Consider the following 14,910-nt stretch of genomic DNA (forward strand, 5'->3'; position numbering starts at 1 on the left):
CTTAAAGCGACAGTCATGTCTAACCCTGTACTAAGGGCCCCAGAAAAGCTAAGCCCATATGTTTGGGGACGGCGTTTCCACCTGCAAACCAACCATGCTGCGCTACAGTGACTTCATACCGCCACGGGAAATAACAAAAAACTTATTCAGTGGAGTTTAGCTCTCCAAGATTTTGATTTCAACATCCAACACATCTCAGGAGCATCTAACAAAGTGGCTGATGCACTCTCCCGTGAAAGTTTCCCAGAATCAACTGGTTAAAATCGTCCTTGAGATGTGGAAAATATTGTTAGTCTTTATATACTTGGTAGTATATTTAGAGGTGCATGTGTCTTATTCACTCTGTTTTTTCCTAGAGCTCCAGGAAGAAATCCCAGCCAGCGTTTCACCCTATCTTTGATTTGGGGGGGGCGTGTCATAAATATAAAGGGAACGGTAAACACCTTTAAAATACCTCCTGGCCAGAGGAAAAGCCCTTTCACCTGTAAAGGGTTAAGAAGCTAGGATAATCTCGCTGGCACCTGACCAAAATGACCAATGAGGAGACAAGATACTTTCAAAGCTGGAGGGGGGGAGAAACAAAGGCTCTCTCTGTCTGTATGTTGTTTTTTTTCTCCTTGGACGTATTCAGGAATTGCTCCTGAGCTATCAAATCACACATTCCGTTAAAGCTAGAGACACCCCTTCCTTGGACCCATTTATCTAACAGATCCTTCATCTGGTTTAGATAAGCCACATTACTTAGTCCAGGCCCTCTCTTAAGGGTTCAAAAGTTTACTCTGTACGTTTCAGATGTAATTTGAAATTGCTTTAAAACCAAATCCTTGAAGTATAGGTAATGGTTTCCTGCAATGACTGAGCAAAACTGGGCATGAACATGTGACTTGTCCATGTGACTCAAAACACTATCTGGTCACCTGTGATTCTCCACTAGCAATGCTGAGGTTTTTGTTTTGAAACAGTGTGTTTCCCTCCACATGGCAGAGGATATAAATGGCCTGGAAACCCCTCCATTTTGCCTCTATCCTGCTCCAGCCCCTGAATTATGAATTTATACTAATGGGAGCATTCTAACCAATGGACTGAGGACCTTCCAATGATTTGGAATCAGCCAGAGACTTGACCTAAGCCAGCAGTTTATTCTGTCACTGCTACAAGCCTGAACCAAGAACTTTGCAATTACTGTATGTATTTGATTCCTTTAACCAATTTTAACTCTTCTTTCTTTCTTTCTTTCTTTCTTTCTTTCTTTCTTTCTTTCTTTCTTTCTTTCTTTCATTTTATGAATGAACCTTTAGTCTTAGATACTAAAGAATTGGCATCAGTGTGATTTTTGGGTAAGATCTAAGTTATATATTGATCTGAGTGTGTGGCTGGTCCTTTGGGATCAGAGGAACCTTTAATTGATGAGACTGGTTGTAAGGAACCACTCACCTTTAAATCCAGTGTTTTCAGTGCTAATATAAGGACTGGAATGCCCAAGGAATCTGGTTTTATTACTTCTTGTTAGCCCGTGTGGTGAAACAGAAGTTTACTTTTGTTGCTGGTTTGGTATGTTCTATGGGGGAATAGCCACCAGTCTTGGGGTGTATCTGCCCTATTTCTCAGCAGTTCGTCCTGAATTTGGCATCCTCAGTTGTGACCCACTGAGGCATGGTCACACCCATTATGGCCATTCTTACGCTGTTGTTGTGACGGGTAGCCCCCCACCTTCCGGGGTGCTACCTGATACACTGGGATACAACTGAGCCCGCCTGTTCCATCAGCCTCGGCTCCCTCACCCTGTCCTGCTGAGCCAGGCCCTCCAGCCTCCTCCAGCACACACACAGGTAGGGACACACCCAGCTGCACAAAGACACAGACACTGAAATCAACTCTGCGTGGGAAGACTCAGCTCGGGAATTGCCTAGTACTCAAGTGCACACCCCCTCGGGAGTGTAAACCCAAAATTGTACTGTCGTGCACTGCACGGAAACACCCAGCCCCACTATGTGCCTTTCCTGTGTTTCCACAATCTGTCTTGAAAGCCTTAATACTCCGATGGGGGCTGGTGGAGAGGAACTTAACTTCTGCCCAAATAAATTTGTTAGTCTCTAAGGTGCCACAAGGACCACTCTGAAACTTACCTCTCAAGGTATATGTGTGCAGTGTCTGGGGGTGGGGGTCGGCGCCTAGCACCCAGCCCCAGCACACTTTTAAACCAGTGCCCTTTAATACAGAAGGTGCAAACATGCGGCGCTGGGTGAGTTACTGATGTGACTGCGTGGCACTGAGTGTGCAGCGGGATCTGTGTGGTCAGGCCCTGGTGACCTTCTGTGCCTTCGGATCTGATTGCAGGTTCGGGGACTGTTTGAGAAGCACTGAATAAAAAGGGGGCACAAAGAGGGCAGAACATTTCCCTATAGTGCAGGAGTTGCTGGGAAAGATTCTCTGGCTTGTGCTGTTCCGGGGATCGGACTAGGTCTCTTCTGGCCTTAAAACGGCTAGTTGCTATGTTAATTATTATTAATTAGCTGAGCCTGTAATCGTCAGGACCCAGAGCACAACACAAACAGGAATAACTTGTGGGGTCAGCTGGATTTATTGCCACCTCTTGCACTCGCTCTGGCTATGCAGTACAGTGGTAGTGCACCAACCCACATTGAGATGCCCTCCCTCTTCCCCTCGTCTGGGTCCAGTGGAGCGGTGGGAGTGTACACGTTCCCAGACGTGAAGCATTCTGTCTGAACTAGTTGGCAGCCATGGTGCTCTCGATCCAGGGCAGCAGGGAGCAGACTTTGGTGTAGACACCGGGTTGGTCCTTCTGGGCACAGCCGATCCCCCAGGACACAATGCCCTGCAGCTCCCCGTTGCAGACCAGTGGACCACCAGAGTCTCCCTGTGTGTAAGTTGAGAGGAAGGAGATGCCAGCAAATTAACGGGCGGTTAAAGTCACCGTACCTCCCCAGTCCCTTATACTGCATGCATTCCCCAGGTCCTTCCCCCTGTTTGCTGGCAGGAGGGCTAGAGTCTCTCTAACAGCCTGACAGAGCTGTGGCCATTAGCCCTCACCTGGCATGCATCCTTGCCTCCCTCCAGGTAGCCAGCGCACAGCATGGTGTTGGTGATCATCCCAGGGTAGGAGCCCTCGCACTCCGCGTTGCTGAGGATGGGGATGTTGACGCACTGCAGGTTGTATGGGCTGAACACTGAAAGGTAGAGGCGAATTGTTAGCACTAGGTATTCTCCTCCTTCCCATGCTGCACCCTGGAGGGATAAAATCGCTATCCTGAACACTAGTCAGGGAGACAGAATACTCTGAATGTGAAAGTGGGCGTGAGCGTGCCTGGATTCTCTCCCTGGCTCTGGGAGGGGAGTAGGGGCTAGTGAGTTAGAGCAAAGTGGGCGTGGGAGTCAGGACTCCTGGGTTCCTTCCCCAACTCTGGGAGGGTGTGGGGTCTAGTGGATTAGAGCGGGGGGGCCAGGAGCCGGGACTCCTGGGTCCTATCCTGGCTCTGAAAGAGGAATAGGGGCTAGTGGGTTAGAGTAGGGTGTGTGGGGGGCGGGGGAGTCAGGACTCCTGGGCTATCTCCACAGCTCTGGAGGAGCTCTGGCTTAGTTCCCCCCCTGTAAAATGGGGTTGGGCTCCCTGTGGGGTGGGGAAGGGGCACATGTGAGGATGGTTTAGTTACTGTTGGCAATACCCATCACCTTGTATCCGGCCTTTGTTTTCTCAGGTATGTGAACAAGTGCCTTGTGCTAACTCCATGCACCTGTCGCCGTTCGAGGCACCAGTTCACAGCCAACCTCAGTGGACACTAACCTCTGGGCTGTGCCAGCTGGCCAGGTCCGGGCAGTGTCAATACAGGGCAGAGGGTGCACAGAGATGGACTCAGAGCTCATCACTAGGGTTGTGGAAGGGGGCTCCAGTGGGGTTTGGCAGGCCAGGTCAGGGTGCCCCACTGGTGTAAAATCCCTGTTTGCTGTACCTCCCCCCAACCCTGCCTCTCCGTGTCTGTGCTTGGACTAGGAGTTCTCTGGGCAGGGACGTCCACAAATGCCTGGCACATTGTGGGCCGTGTTATCAGTAGATGATGGTGTTGAGCAGCCTGGGAGCTCCTGAGACAGAAAGAGGGCTAAACTCACCACCGTCACTGAGGATATTGCCCCATCCCGACACCACACAGGAAGTGCCAGCAGCTGGGCAGGCGGTCGGCAGGGGAACGGGCTGGACATAGGTGTCAGTCTGGACAGGGTGGGCCAACTTGATGAGCATGATGTCGTGGTCCATTGTCTGGTAGTCATAGCTGGGGTGCCACACGATGGTCTCGATGCGCATCAGGTGCTCGGTATGTTCAAAGACCTGGATGTTGTGGTCTCCCAGGATCACCTGCATGGAGTTGGGGCTGGGAAACAAACGGTGGCTCAGAGCCCCTCTGGACAGGCCCCACCAGCCCCTCTAACCTCAGCCTGCTCCCACCCCCCTGGTACTGCAATAAAGACGCAGTGACACGCACACACAGACGCTGAGTTCCTCACTTACTAGTACCAGCAGTGGGCAGCTGACACCACCCACTGGTCCGTAATGAGGGATCCACCACAGAAATGGTACCCGACGTTTAGGGAGACCTGCCAGGGCTGTGAATGGGGGGTGCACTCGTATCCTCCGACAATCTTGTCTCCTCCGTGTGGTGCAGCAGCTGTGGGGTGAAAGCGTTCACTGGATTACATGGGTGACATCTGTAATGAAGCGGCAATGCATGCAGCGGGGCTGGGAAAGCTCTGGACTCTTGTTCCTGTCCCCGCTTTGGGTCTGACGAGCTGGTGGTGGGCTCTGGCGCTGACCAGGGTGGATGCTGTTAGTGTGTCAAATCCTTCAGGTGTGAATTTTGTAAGTGGAGGACTTTAGAGAACCTATAACCAGGAGTGTTGCTTTAATGGGCCCACGGGCCTACTCCTGCAGTGGGATCCATGCAGATGTTCTCTCAGTGGGACTCCAGTGGGCTAGTGCTCTCCATACAGGTCAGACTGTGGGATCGGGGGACTGCTGCTGTCTCTCCTTGGGTTTTTTACATTTTCTTGCTGTGTTGGAAACACACCACAAGAGCCTTGACTCATGCGGACGGAAGCCAGGTAATGACACTGCTGAGCCTTGTTCCACTTGCCTGAGACGAGCAAAATGCAGAAGGTGAATAAATCCCATACAGGGTGAATAGAACCCAGGCTTTTGCACCAGTCTCTGCCATGATCAGTGACATGGGAGCATTTTAGACATTGAAAATGACCCTCCAATTTCATTTGGATAAACTCTTAGAGAGATAAAGGACCTTGTTTACAATCTGCAGGGGAGGGAAGGTGTCTGTTGTCAGGAGCTTTAAACTCTTGTGAGCACTGGCAAGGTGGCACAGACTGCGCACGTGTGAGTCTAGGATGCCCATTTGGCTTGTGGGATTCATTGCTTAGGCCCCAATCCTGCAAACACTCGTACATACATATGACCTTACTCAGGTGAGTCAGCCCATTGGGTTTGCACACTATATGTTGCTGGATTAGGGGCCTTATTGTGGTAATAGTCATTTTAAATACCACTGTTAGATAGACAGGGCTCTCTCCTGTGCGGCAATGGGCCACTGCTCTGTTCCCATTTATCTGCATTGATTGTTAAATTGCATAGGCAGTTGCTTGACCACACTTCGGTTTGTTATGAGGTAGATTCAAGTGACCAAATAACCAGGATCAGTGAGGTTTATTGCTGAAAGCCTATAATAAGAAAGTGCAGGGAAAAGGTTCTATACGATACCAGTCTCCAGGAAGCTGTCTCATTCAGCATTGTTACATTTACCTGACACGGAAGGTATGCTCACAAAGTTACGCCCCTAAACCCATCTTTTTATGTCCTGCCTGTTTACAAGTACAAGGTGCTATGTGTGTCATCTGAAGCTAGATTTAACTAATCAGCTTTCTACCTTGTTTTCCTGGTACCATGTCCTACCCGTATCAGGTTTGTTTTGAAGACTTGCATTCCAGGGAACAAAGGGCATGAAGGCACCTCCTGGGTCTGAGCGAGGGTAGAACGATCATGTCTTGTCCTTTTCCTTAGGGACATTCCAGTATAGGCCTGTAAGAGCAACTCCCTATCTGGTGCTATGGTAAAGCTGTCATCTGTCCTGGGCTTGACAGCTTCCCTATTTGCTTAAGCCAAAACTTTCTTTAGTAAATGCAAGGGGTTATGGGACACTCAGCATAAGTGATTAGGGTTCTATAACAAGTATAGGCCACTCTAGGCTATGTAACTACTGTTATATTATTCTTAAGTGCTTAATACTTACTGATATATTCCTATTGATAATGTGAGATATATAAACACTAGCCCAGCATATATTAATCAACACACGCCTCCACTCCTGCTGGGCAGAGCCAGGACACAGCAGAGTACCTGGCCCTTCATCCACCCCTAATGCAGAGATGCCCAGGCAAACCCGGAGGTTTCAGCTGCTCCTTTACTAATGCACTAGCTCCTGCAGAAATTACACTTTGTTTCATTCTAACCCTTAGCTGGAGCCTGTTTAATTTCACTCTGATTTTGCAGCTATGTCCTGGCCCCTCGTCACTACTGAGCTCCACAAGCTAGCCTGGCTGCACACAAGATAATTACCTGCCACCGCAAGCAACGCCAGCACGAGCCACATTGTCATACTTCTATCCAGGCTGTTGGACATGAAAGAACAAGCCCCAGTCCTCAGGTATTTATAGGGGAGCTGTTATGGAAAGTTTATCCCTAATCTGCTTGCTGGGGATTTCTCCATGTGGGCAGCAGATGCAGCTTTCACATGAGCCACTGATAGGGCAATGAATAATGCCTTAAAATACAACTGACCTCTTTATTTCTGATTCTTAGCCAGATTTATTCTTCTAATACCAGACCCCTCAATATGCACCATAAGAGCAGTACAATGGCAGGCGTTCCAGAGACCTCTCTTAACAGCTGTCTTCAGGGAGTGGGATGGGACCTCAGTAGGGGGGCACTCTCCTCTCACAGTCAGTGCTGATACTAATGCCCCAGTTCAGTGCTAGGGGGTGGTGGGAGCTCAATAGGGGGGCACTCTCCCCTCATGGAGCTGACCCCATTCCCCCACCCAGAGCTCAGGGGTGCTGTATTGCAGGGAGTAAGGTCGGTCTGAGTCGGGGACGCTCTCCCCTTGCGGCTAGGGCTGACCGCAGGACCCTGGCATGGCGTTAGGGGGCTACGGGAGGTACCATTTTGGTGCTGAGACATGTTGCCCTGGTTTTTTGCTTGCTAAAGTGCGAAAGTCACTGCTCTAGGCCAGCGGGTCTCAAACGGTGGGTTGGGACCCCAACGTGGGTTGCGACCCTATTTTAATGAGGTGGCCAGGGCTGGCTTAGACATGCTGGGGCCAAAGCCCGAGCACCACCGCCCAGGGCAAAAGCCTTCAGCCAAGGGCTGCAGGGCTCAGGTTACAGGCCCCCTGCCTGGGGCTGAAGCCCTTGGGATTCCACTCTGGCCCTCCCACCCAGGGCAGTGGGGCTCAGGCAGGCTCAGGCTTTGGTCCTCCCACCTCATGGGGTTGTGTAGTAATTTTTGTTGTCAGAATGGGGTCATTGTGCCATGAAGTTTGAGAACCGCTGCTGTAGGCCATGCTATTTCCTTGCTTATGCTGTTTGCTTTCCTGAATCACTGCTGTTCTTGCATAACTGAATATGCAGATCTCAGTGGGGTTTCACCTGTCACACAGAGAGACAGGGGCAAGAACCACACACAGACATCTCCTAGAAAGGTAGGGCTGGAAAGGGACCTCGAGGTCATCTAGTCCTGTGACTCTCAACCTTTCCAGACTACTTTGCTCCTTTCAGGGGTCTTATTTGAGTCTGATTTGTCTTGTGTACCTCCCGGGTTTCACTACTTGCTTACAAAATCAGACATAAAAATGCAAAAGTGTCACAGCACACTAGTACTGAAAAATGGCTACTTTCTCATTTTTATCATATAAATCAATTGGAATATAAATATTGTACTTACATTTCAGTGTCTAGTGTGGTTATATACATATCACCTGTATGAAATTGTAATTTGTGCTGACTTCACTAGTGCTTTATGTGTAGCCTGTTGTAAAACTAGGCAAATATCTAGATGAGTTGATGTACCCCCTGGAAGACCTCTGGGGGTACCCACATTGGTACAGGTACCCCTGGTTGAGAACGACTGAGCCAGTCCATCCCCCACGCTGGCAGGATTAAGCGTATCAAGATCTCCTTGGCAAATGTTTGCCCAGCCTGGTCTTAAAACCTCCGATGAAGCGGTTGGCTATTGCTTATCACCCTGATATTCTCTAGAGGCTTTCCAATGGATTTCCTAATCCTTTGTTCCCCTATCTGCCCAGGTATTGAAGTTAGACTGACCTGAGTTGCAGAAGCGCTTCGTGTGCTTCTGGGATTGGTCAGAGGCTGGGGGGCGGCATCATTGGCTAAAAAAGCAACAGCAGAGTAGCCTTTGCTCGGAGAGGCCTAGCTCACAGCTTAGCTCCAGATCAGCCCAGCTAAGGCCACCAGGCTTTTCCACACATGCTATTGCACAGGGGCTCCCTCTGTTTACTCTGATAGCCAGTTGTAATGATGCTGGTTCTGATGGGACCCAACTGAGAGTGCCAATGCAGGAGAAATTGGGGGGAGGCATAGCTCAGTGGTTTGAGCATTGGCCTGCTAAACACAGGGTTGTGAGTTCAATCCTCAAGGGGGCCATTTAGGGATCTGGGCCAAAAACTGGGGACTGGTCCTGCTTTGAGCAGGGGGTTGGACTAGATGACCTCCTGAGGTCCCTTCCACCCCTGATATTCTATGATTCAAGCAGGGCAGTTACAGCCCAAGGCTGGGGTTTTTCCACCTCTAAGGCAAACCAAACCAGCCAAACAGAGCAGACTTTGGTCTCACCCCACTGGCTAACCACAAGTCACACAAGCAATTCCCTTTGACACTCCAGTTTCCCAGTATTATCACCAGTGCTACTCGTTATGGGGACAAATGGTGATGAAAACCAATACCCCAGTAAAAGAAAAAAGGTTCTCTCGATCCCAAAGGACCAAGCCCCAGACCCAGGTCAATATACAAATCAGATCTTACCCACAAATCACGCTGTTGCCAATCCTTTAGAATCTAAAGGTTTATTCATAAAAGTAAAAAGATATAGATGAGAGCAAGAATTGGTTAAATGGAATCAATTACATAACCGGGTCATGACCAGTAATGGCAAAGTTCTTGGTTCAGGCTTGTAGCAGTGATGGAATAAACGGCAGGTTCAAATCAAGTCTCTGGAGTGCCTCCACAGCTGGGATGGGTCATCAGTCCTTTGTTTAGAGGTTCCGTTTGTAGCAAAGTCCCTCCAGAGGTAAGAAGCAGGATTGAAGACCAGATGGAGATAAGGCATCAGCCTTTTATAGTCTTTTCCAGGTGTAAGAACACCTCTTTGTTCTTACTGTGGAAAATTACAGCAAAATGGAGTTTGGAGTCACATGGGCAAGTATACTTTGCTGAGTCACAAGGCCTATCTGCCTTCCATCAATGGGTCAGTGGTATAGCTGATGGTCTTTAATGGGCCACGCAGCAGGCTAGGCAGAGCTGACACCAACTTGTCTGGGGTGTCACCCAGAAGCACAGCATAAGTTTGAAATACAGACAGTATAGAGCCAATATTCATAACTTTAACTACAAAAATGATACACACATATAGACACATAATAATAACCAGCAAACCATAACCTTGTCTTAGACACCTTATTTGTCCCCCTTTATACAAGATTTGGTGCCACTACAGGACCTCAGTTGCAACAATGATCTATACGGTCCCACATTATGTCGATAACGTCACACCCCCAAAGCAAAATTGATGCAGGCAGGGATGACACAAACATCACTGACTGCGTCCCAAGAGCTCCCCATCCTGGGTTCTGTCTCACTACGGCTAGCATTGGGTTAGAAGCCGTACCAGTGTGTAACAGAAATGGTTTATCAAAGTCATGTTCAATAACATGAATGAATCTCTTTACAAACTCAGGGTAAAACTTGGTGAGAACAATAGTGGATTGGATCTGCTTTTGCAGCGTGGTTCCTATATGTCTCATGTGATCTTGCCAAGAGCTAAAGAACATAGCTACTTTATCCATACAGGTTTCAGAGTAACAGCCGTGTTAGTCTGTATTCGCAAAAAGAAAAGGAGTACTTGTGGCACGTTAGAGACTAACCAATTTATTTGAGCATGAGCTTTCGTGAGCTACAGCTCACTTCATCGGATGCATACTGTGGAAACTGCAGAAGACATTATATACACAGAGACCATGAAACAATACCTCCTCCCACCCCACTCTCCTGCTGGTAATAGCTTATCTAAAGTGATCATCAAGTTGGGCCATTTCCAGCACAAATCCAGGTTTTCTCACCCTCCGCCCCCTCCCCCCCCCCCCCACAAACTCACTCTCCTGCTGGTAATAGCCCATCCAAAGTGACCACTCTCTTCACAATGTGTATGATAATCAAGGTGGGCCATTTCCTGCACAAATCCAGGTTCTCTCACCCCCTCACCCCCCTCCAAAAACCACACACACAAACTCACTCTCCTGCTGGTAATAGCCCATCCAAAGTGACCACTCTCTTCACAATGTGTATGATAATCAAGGTGGGCCATTTCCTGCACAAATCCAGGTTCTCTCACCCCCTCACCCCCCTCCAAAAACCACACACACAAACTCACTCTCCTGCTGGTAATAGCCTATCCAAAGTGACCACTCTCCTTACAACGTGCATGAAAATCAAGGTGGGCCATTTCCAGCACAAATACAGGTTCTCACCCACCCTCCTTTTTTCCAAAAAAACACACACACAAACTCACTCTCCTGCTGGTAATAGCTTATCCAAAGTGACCACTCTCCCTACAATGTGCATGATAATCAAGGTGGGCCATTTCCAGCACAAATCCAGGTTTTCTCACCCCCCCACCCCCATACACACACAAACTCACTCTCCTGCTGGTAATAGCCTATCCAAAGTGACCACTCTCCTTACAACGTGCATGAAAATCAAGGTGGGCCATTTCCAGCACAAATACAGGTTTTCTCACCCCCACCCCCATTTTCCAAAAAAACCACACACACACAAACTCACTCTCCTGCTGGTAATAGCTTATCCAAAGTGACCACTCTCCCTACAATGTGCATGATAATCAAGGTGGGCCATTTCCAGCACAAATACAGGTTCTCACCCACCCTCCTTTTTTCCAAAAAAACACACACACAAACTCACTCTCCTGCTGGTAATAGCTTATCCAAAGTGACCACTCTCCCTACAATGTGCATGATAATCAAGGTGCGCCATTTCCAGCACAAATCCAGGTTTTCTCCCCCCTCCCTCCCCCCCACACAAACTCACTCTCCGCTGGCAATAGCTCATCCAAACTGACCACTCTCCCCACAATGTGCATGACAATCAAGGTGGGCCATTTCCAGCATAAATCCAAGTTTAACCAGAACGTCGGGGGGGGGGGGTAGGAAAAAACAAGGGGAAATAGGCTACCTTGCATAATGACTTAACTACTCCCAGTCTCTATTTAAGCCTAAATTAATAGTATCCAATTTGCAAATGAATTCCAATTCAGCAGTTTCTCGCTGGAGTCTGGATTTGAAGTTTTTTTGTTGTAAGATAGCGACCTTCATGTCTGTGACTGCGTGACCAGAGAGTTTGAAGTGTTCTCCGACTGGTTTATGAATGTTATAATTCTTGACGTCTGATTTGTGTGCATTTATTCTTTTACGTAGAGACTGTCCAGTTTGACCAATGTACATGGCAGAGGGGCATTGCTGGCACATGATGGCATAGATCACATTGGTGGATGTGCAGGTGAACGAGCCTCTGATAGTGTGGCTGATGTTATTAGGCCCTGTGATGGTGTCCCCTGAATAGATATGTGGGCACAGTTGGCAATGGGCTTTGTTGCAAGGATAGGTTCCTGGGTTAGTGGTTCTGTTGTGTGGTATGTGGTTGTTGGTGAGTATTTGCTTCAGGTTGGGGGGCTGTCTGTAGGCAAGGTACATGAAGGTCGCTATCTTACAACAAAAAAACTTCAAATTCAGACTCCAGCGAGAAACTGCTGAATTGGAATTCATTTGCAAATTGGATACTTTTAATTTAGGCTTAAATAGTGACTGGGAGTGGTTAAGTCATTATGCAAGGTAGCCTATTTCCCCTTGTTTTTTCCTACCCCCCCGCCCACCCATTCTGGTTAAACTTGGATTTGTGCTGGAAATGGCCCACTTGATTGTCATGCACATTGTGGGGAGAGTGGTCAGTTTGGATGAGCTATTGCCAGCAGGAGAGTGAGTTTGTGTGTGTGTGGGGGGGGGGTGAGAAAACCTGGATTTGTGCTGGAAATGGCCCACCTGTATTATCATGCACACTGTAGGGAGAGTGGTCACTTTGGATGAGCTATTACCAGCAGGAGAGTGAGTTTGTGTGTGTATGGGGGTGGGGGGGTGAGAAAACCTGGATTTGTGCAGGAAATGGCCCACCTTGATTATCATACACATTGTGAAGAGAGTGGTCACTTTGGATGGGCTATTACCAGCAGGAGAGTGAGTTTGTGGGGGGGAGGGGGGCGGAGGGTGAGAAAACCTGGATTTGTGCAGGAAATGGCCCACCTTGATTATCATACACATTGTGAAGAGAGTGGTCACTTTGGATGGGCTATTACCAGCAGGAGAGTGAGTTTGTGGGGGGGAGGGGGGCGGAGGGTGAGAAAACCTGGATTTGTGCTGGAAATGGCCCAACTTGATGATCACTTTAGATAAGCTATTACCAGCAGGAGAGTGGGGTGGGAGGAGGTATTGTTTCATGGTCTCTGTGTATATAATGTCTTCTGCAGTTTCCACAGTATGCATCCGATGAAGTGAGCTGTAGCTCACGAAAGCTCATGCTCAAATAAATTGGTTAGTCTCTAACGTGCCACAAGTACTCCTTTTCTTTTTATCCATACAAGCTCTGGCAAATGTTTGAAACCCAATTAACATCAAGTCAATGTAGACATTGATGTTGTCCATGGTATAGAAATCTTGGCATTTAGCCGTGAAAGCAATTTGGTAGTGTGCCTCAGTTTCCCCTTTCATACAGCACATCAGTTCCAAGACTGTTCACAGCCATTAACTGTGCAACATCAGCATAACAAGACGTTTTACATAGAGTGTGATCTTATGTATAGCTTTTAACATATTCAAGGGATTTTCCAAAAGATTGGGCACATTGCACATTTTTACAGTTTTTGGTAATAGCAACACATTAGTTACAAGAATTACCATTAGCAATAACAAGAAATTCATTGCAAGTGTCCATTTACAATAATTTTTGTCATGCCACACCTTTGGCTCAATACCATTGAGGTCTGGGCCTTTTAGGGTTAGCCTGTGGCTTCCCTTTGCAAAATTAAGGTCTCTCTTTCCTTCCTGTCCTGAAGGATCAAACCCTGATTTCTCTTGCTTAACGGAATTCACTGGCTGATTGGGTGTGCCCTCTATGCTAACAGCTATTAGCAAAAAGAAAAGGAGTACTTGTGGCACCTTAGAGATTAACAGATTTATTTGAGCATAAGCTTTCGTGAGCTACAGCTCACTTCTTCGGATGCATGTAGTGGAGAATCTCCTTTCCGCTGCATGCATCCGATGAAGTGAGCTGTAGCTCACGAAAGCTTATGCTCAAATAAATTTGTTAGTCTCTAAGGTGCCACAAGTACTCCTTTTCTTTTTGCCGATACAGACTACCAGGGCTGCTACTCTGAAACTAGCTATTAGCAAGTCTTCTCCCAGTCAGTCAAGTAATTTGCATTACCACAGACAGGAGCCAGTTCACCAGTTTTCAGATCCTTAACTGCTACTGATTCCAAGGCTGGACTCTGTCTTAAAGAGATACCATCCACTTTCACTAACAACTGTTATCCTTCCCTTACCAACCTCTGCTTCCACACGGAATTAGATGTTAAGTTCACTGAGAGACTACAAGTCATATCCAAAGTGTCTAGAGGTGAGAGTAGACCTGCCATCTACCCAGTCTTCCCTCTGAATCTGAGACACAGACTGTTCACTCACAGAATCTACGGGCTTGGCTACACTTGCACTTTGTACCACAATAGAGCCACCCAAAGCGCTTTACCTTACCTTGCAATGAATCATGTGCTAAAGTATGACTGACTTGTTTATTTCTGATTCTTAGATTTATTTTTCTAGTAGTAGACACCTCAATAGGCACCATATGAGCGGTCCAATGGCAGGTGTCTGGACTTCGGGGTCCCTTTCCTAACAGTTGGCCCTAGTAAAAACCCAGGTTGCTACAGGGAGTGGGATGGGAGCTCAGTAGAGATGCTCTTCCCTTGCAGTCAATGCCCAAGTGCAGTGTTAGGGGTTGCTGTGCTACAGTCAGTGGGTTGGGGTCTCTTAGGGGGTGCTCTCCCCATTCAGTCAGTGCTGGTCCCAGTACCCCGTTGTGGCACTAGGGGGTGCTGTATTGCACAGAGCAAGGTGGGGATGTGAATGGGGGCACTTTCCCCTCAGTCAGTGCTGGCCCCAGTACCCCATCATGGCAGTAGGAGGCTCTGTAGGGCAGGGAACAAGGTGGGGATGTGAATGGGGGCACTCTCCCGTTGCAGTCAGTGTGGGCCTCAATACCCCAGTGTGGCAATAGGGGGCACTGTGGTGCTGGAGGTATCATATTCGGGCTGGGACATGTTACCCTGGCCGTCGATTCTGTGGTTGCTGAAGACCCCATGCTATCGGCTGTGACAGGTCGCTGTTAAGCCCCCTGTCCTGGCAAATACCAATAAGCCTTGAGAGAGGAATGCAGTGTGCACCTGGAGGAAGTTGTGAGAATGGCAGGGTTGTTGCCTGA

The 14,910-nt window shown here is 48.3% G+C and overlaps 1 protein-coding gene across 1 annotated transcript; it reads right to left on the reverse strand.

Annotated features, from left to right (window-relative positions):
* Positions 1-2,665: 2,665 nt before the first annotated feature.
* On the reverse strand, positions 2,666-6,674 carry LOC102933533 (anionic trypsin-1). Its single transcript, XM_037882787.2, has 5 exons — positions 6,635-6,674; positions 4,523-4,679; positions 4,126-4,385; positions 3,052-3,188; positions 2,666-2,878 (listed from the first exon to the last, which is right to left on the reverse strand). The coding sequence occupies exons 1-5, from the start codon at positions 6,672-6,674 to the stop codon at positions 2,729-2,731; spliced, it is 744 nt and encodes a 247-aa protein (XP_037738715.1). The 3' UTR covers positions 2,666-2,728.
* Between the last annotated feature and the right edge of the window lie 8,236 nt (positions 6,675-14,910).

The sequence above is a fragment of the Chelonia mydas genome, chromosome 24 (assembly GCF_015237465.2).
Source record: "Chelonia mydas isolate rCheMyd1 chromosome 24, rCheMyd1.pri.v2, whole genome shotgun sequence".
Taxonomy (NCBI): domain Eukaryota; kingdom Metazoa; phylum Chordata; order Testudines; family Cheloniidae; genus Chelonia; species Chelonia mydas.

What these genes read in the sequence shown, in the direction of transcription:
- LOC102933533 (XM_037882787.2), bottom strand. Translation starts at nt 6,674, where the DNA reads ATGACAATGTGGCTCGTGCTGGCGTTGCTTGCGGTGGCAG. An exon ending in GCTGCCCACTGCTGGTACTA is followed by an intron (nt 4,386 to 4,522) that starts GTAAGTGAGGAA and finishes TTTGTTTCCCAG; the next exon opens with CCCCAACTCCATGCAGGTGA. An exon ending in GAGGCAAGGATGCATGCCAG is followed by an intron (nt 2,879 to 3,051) that starts GTGAGGGCTAAT and finishes ACTTACACACAG; the next exon opens with GGAGACTCTGGTGGTCCACT.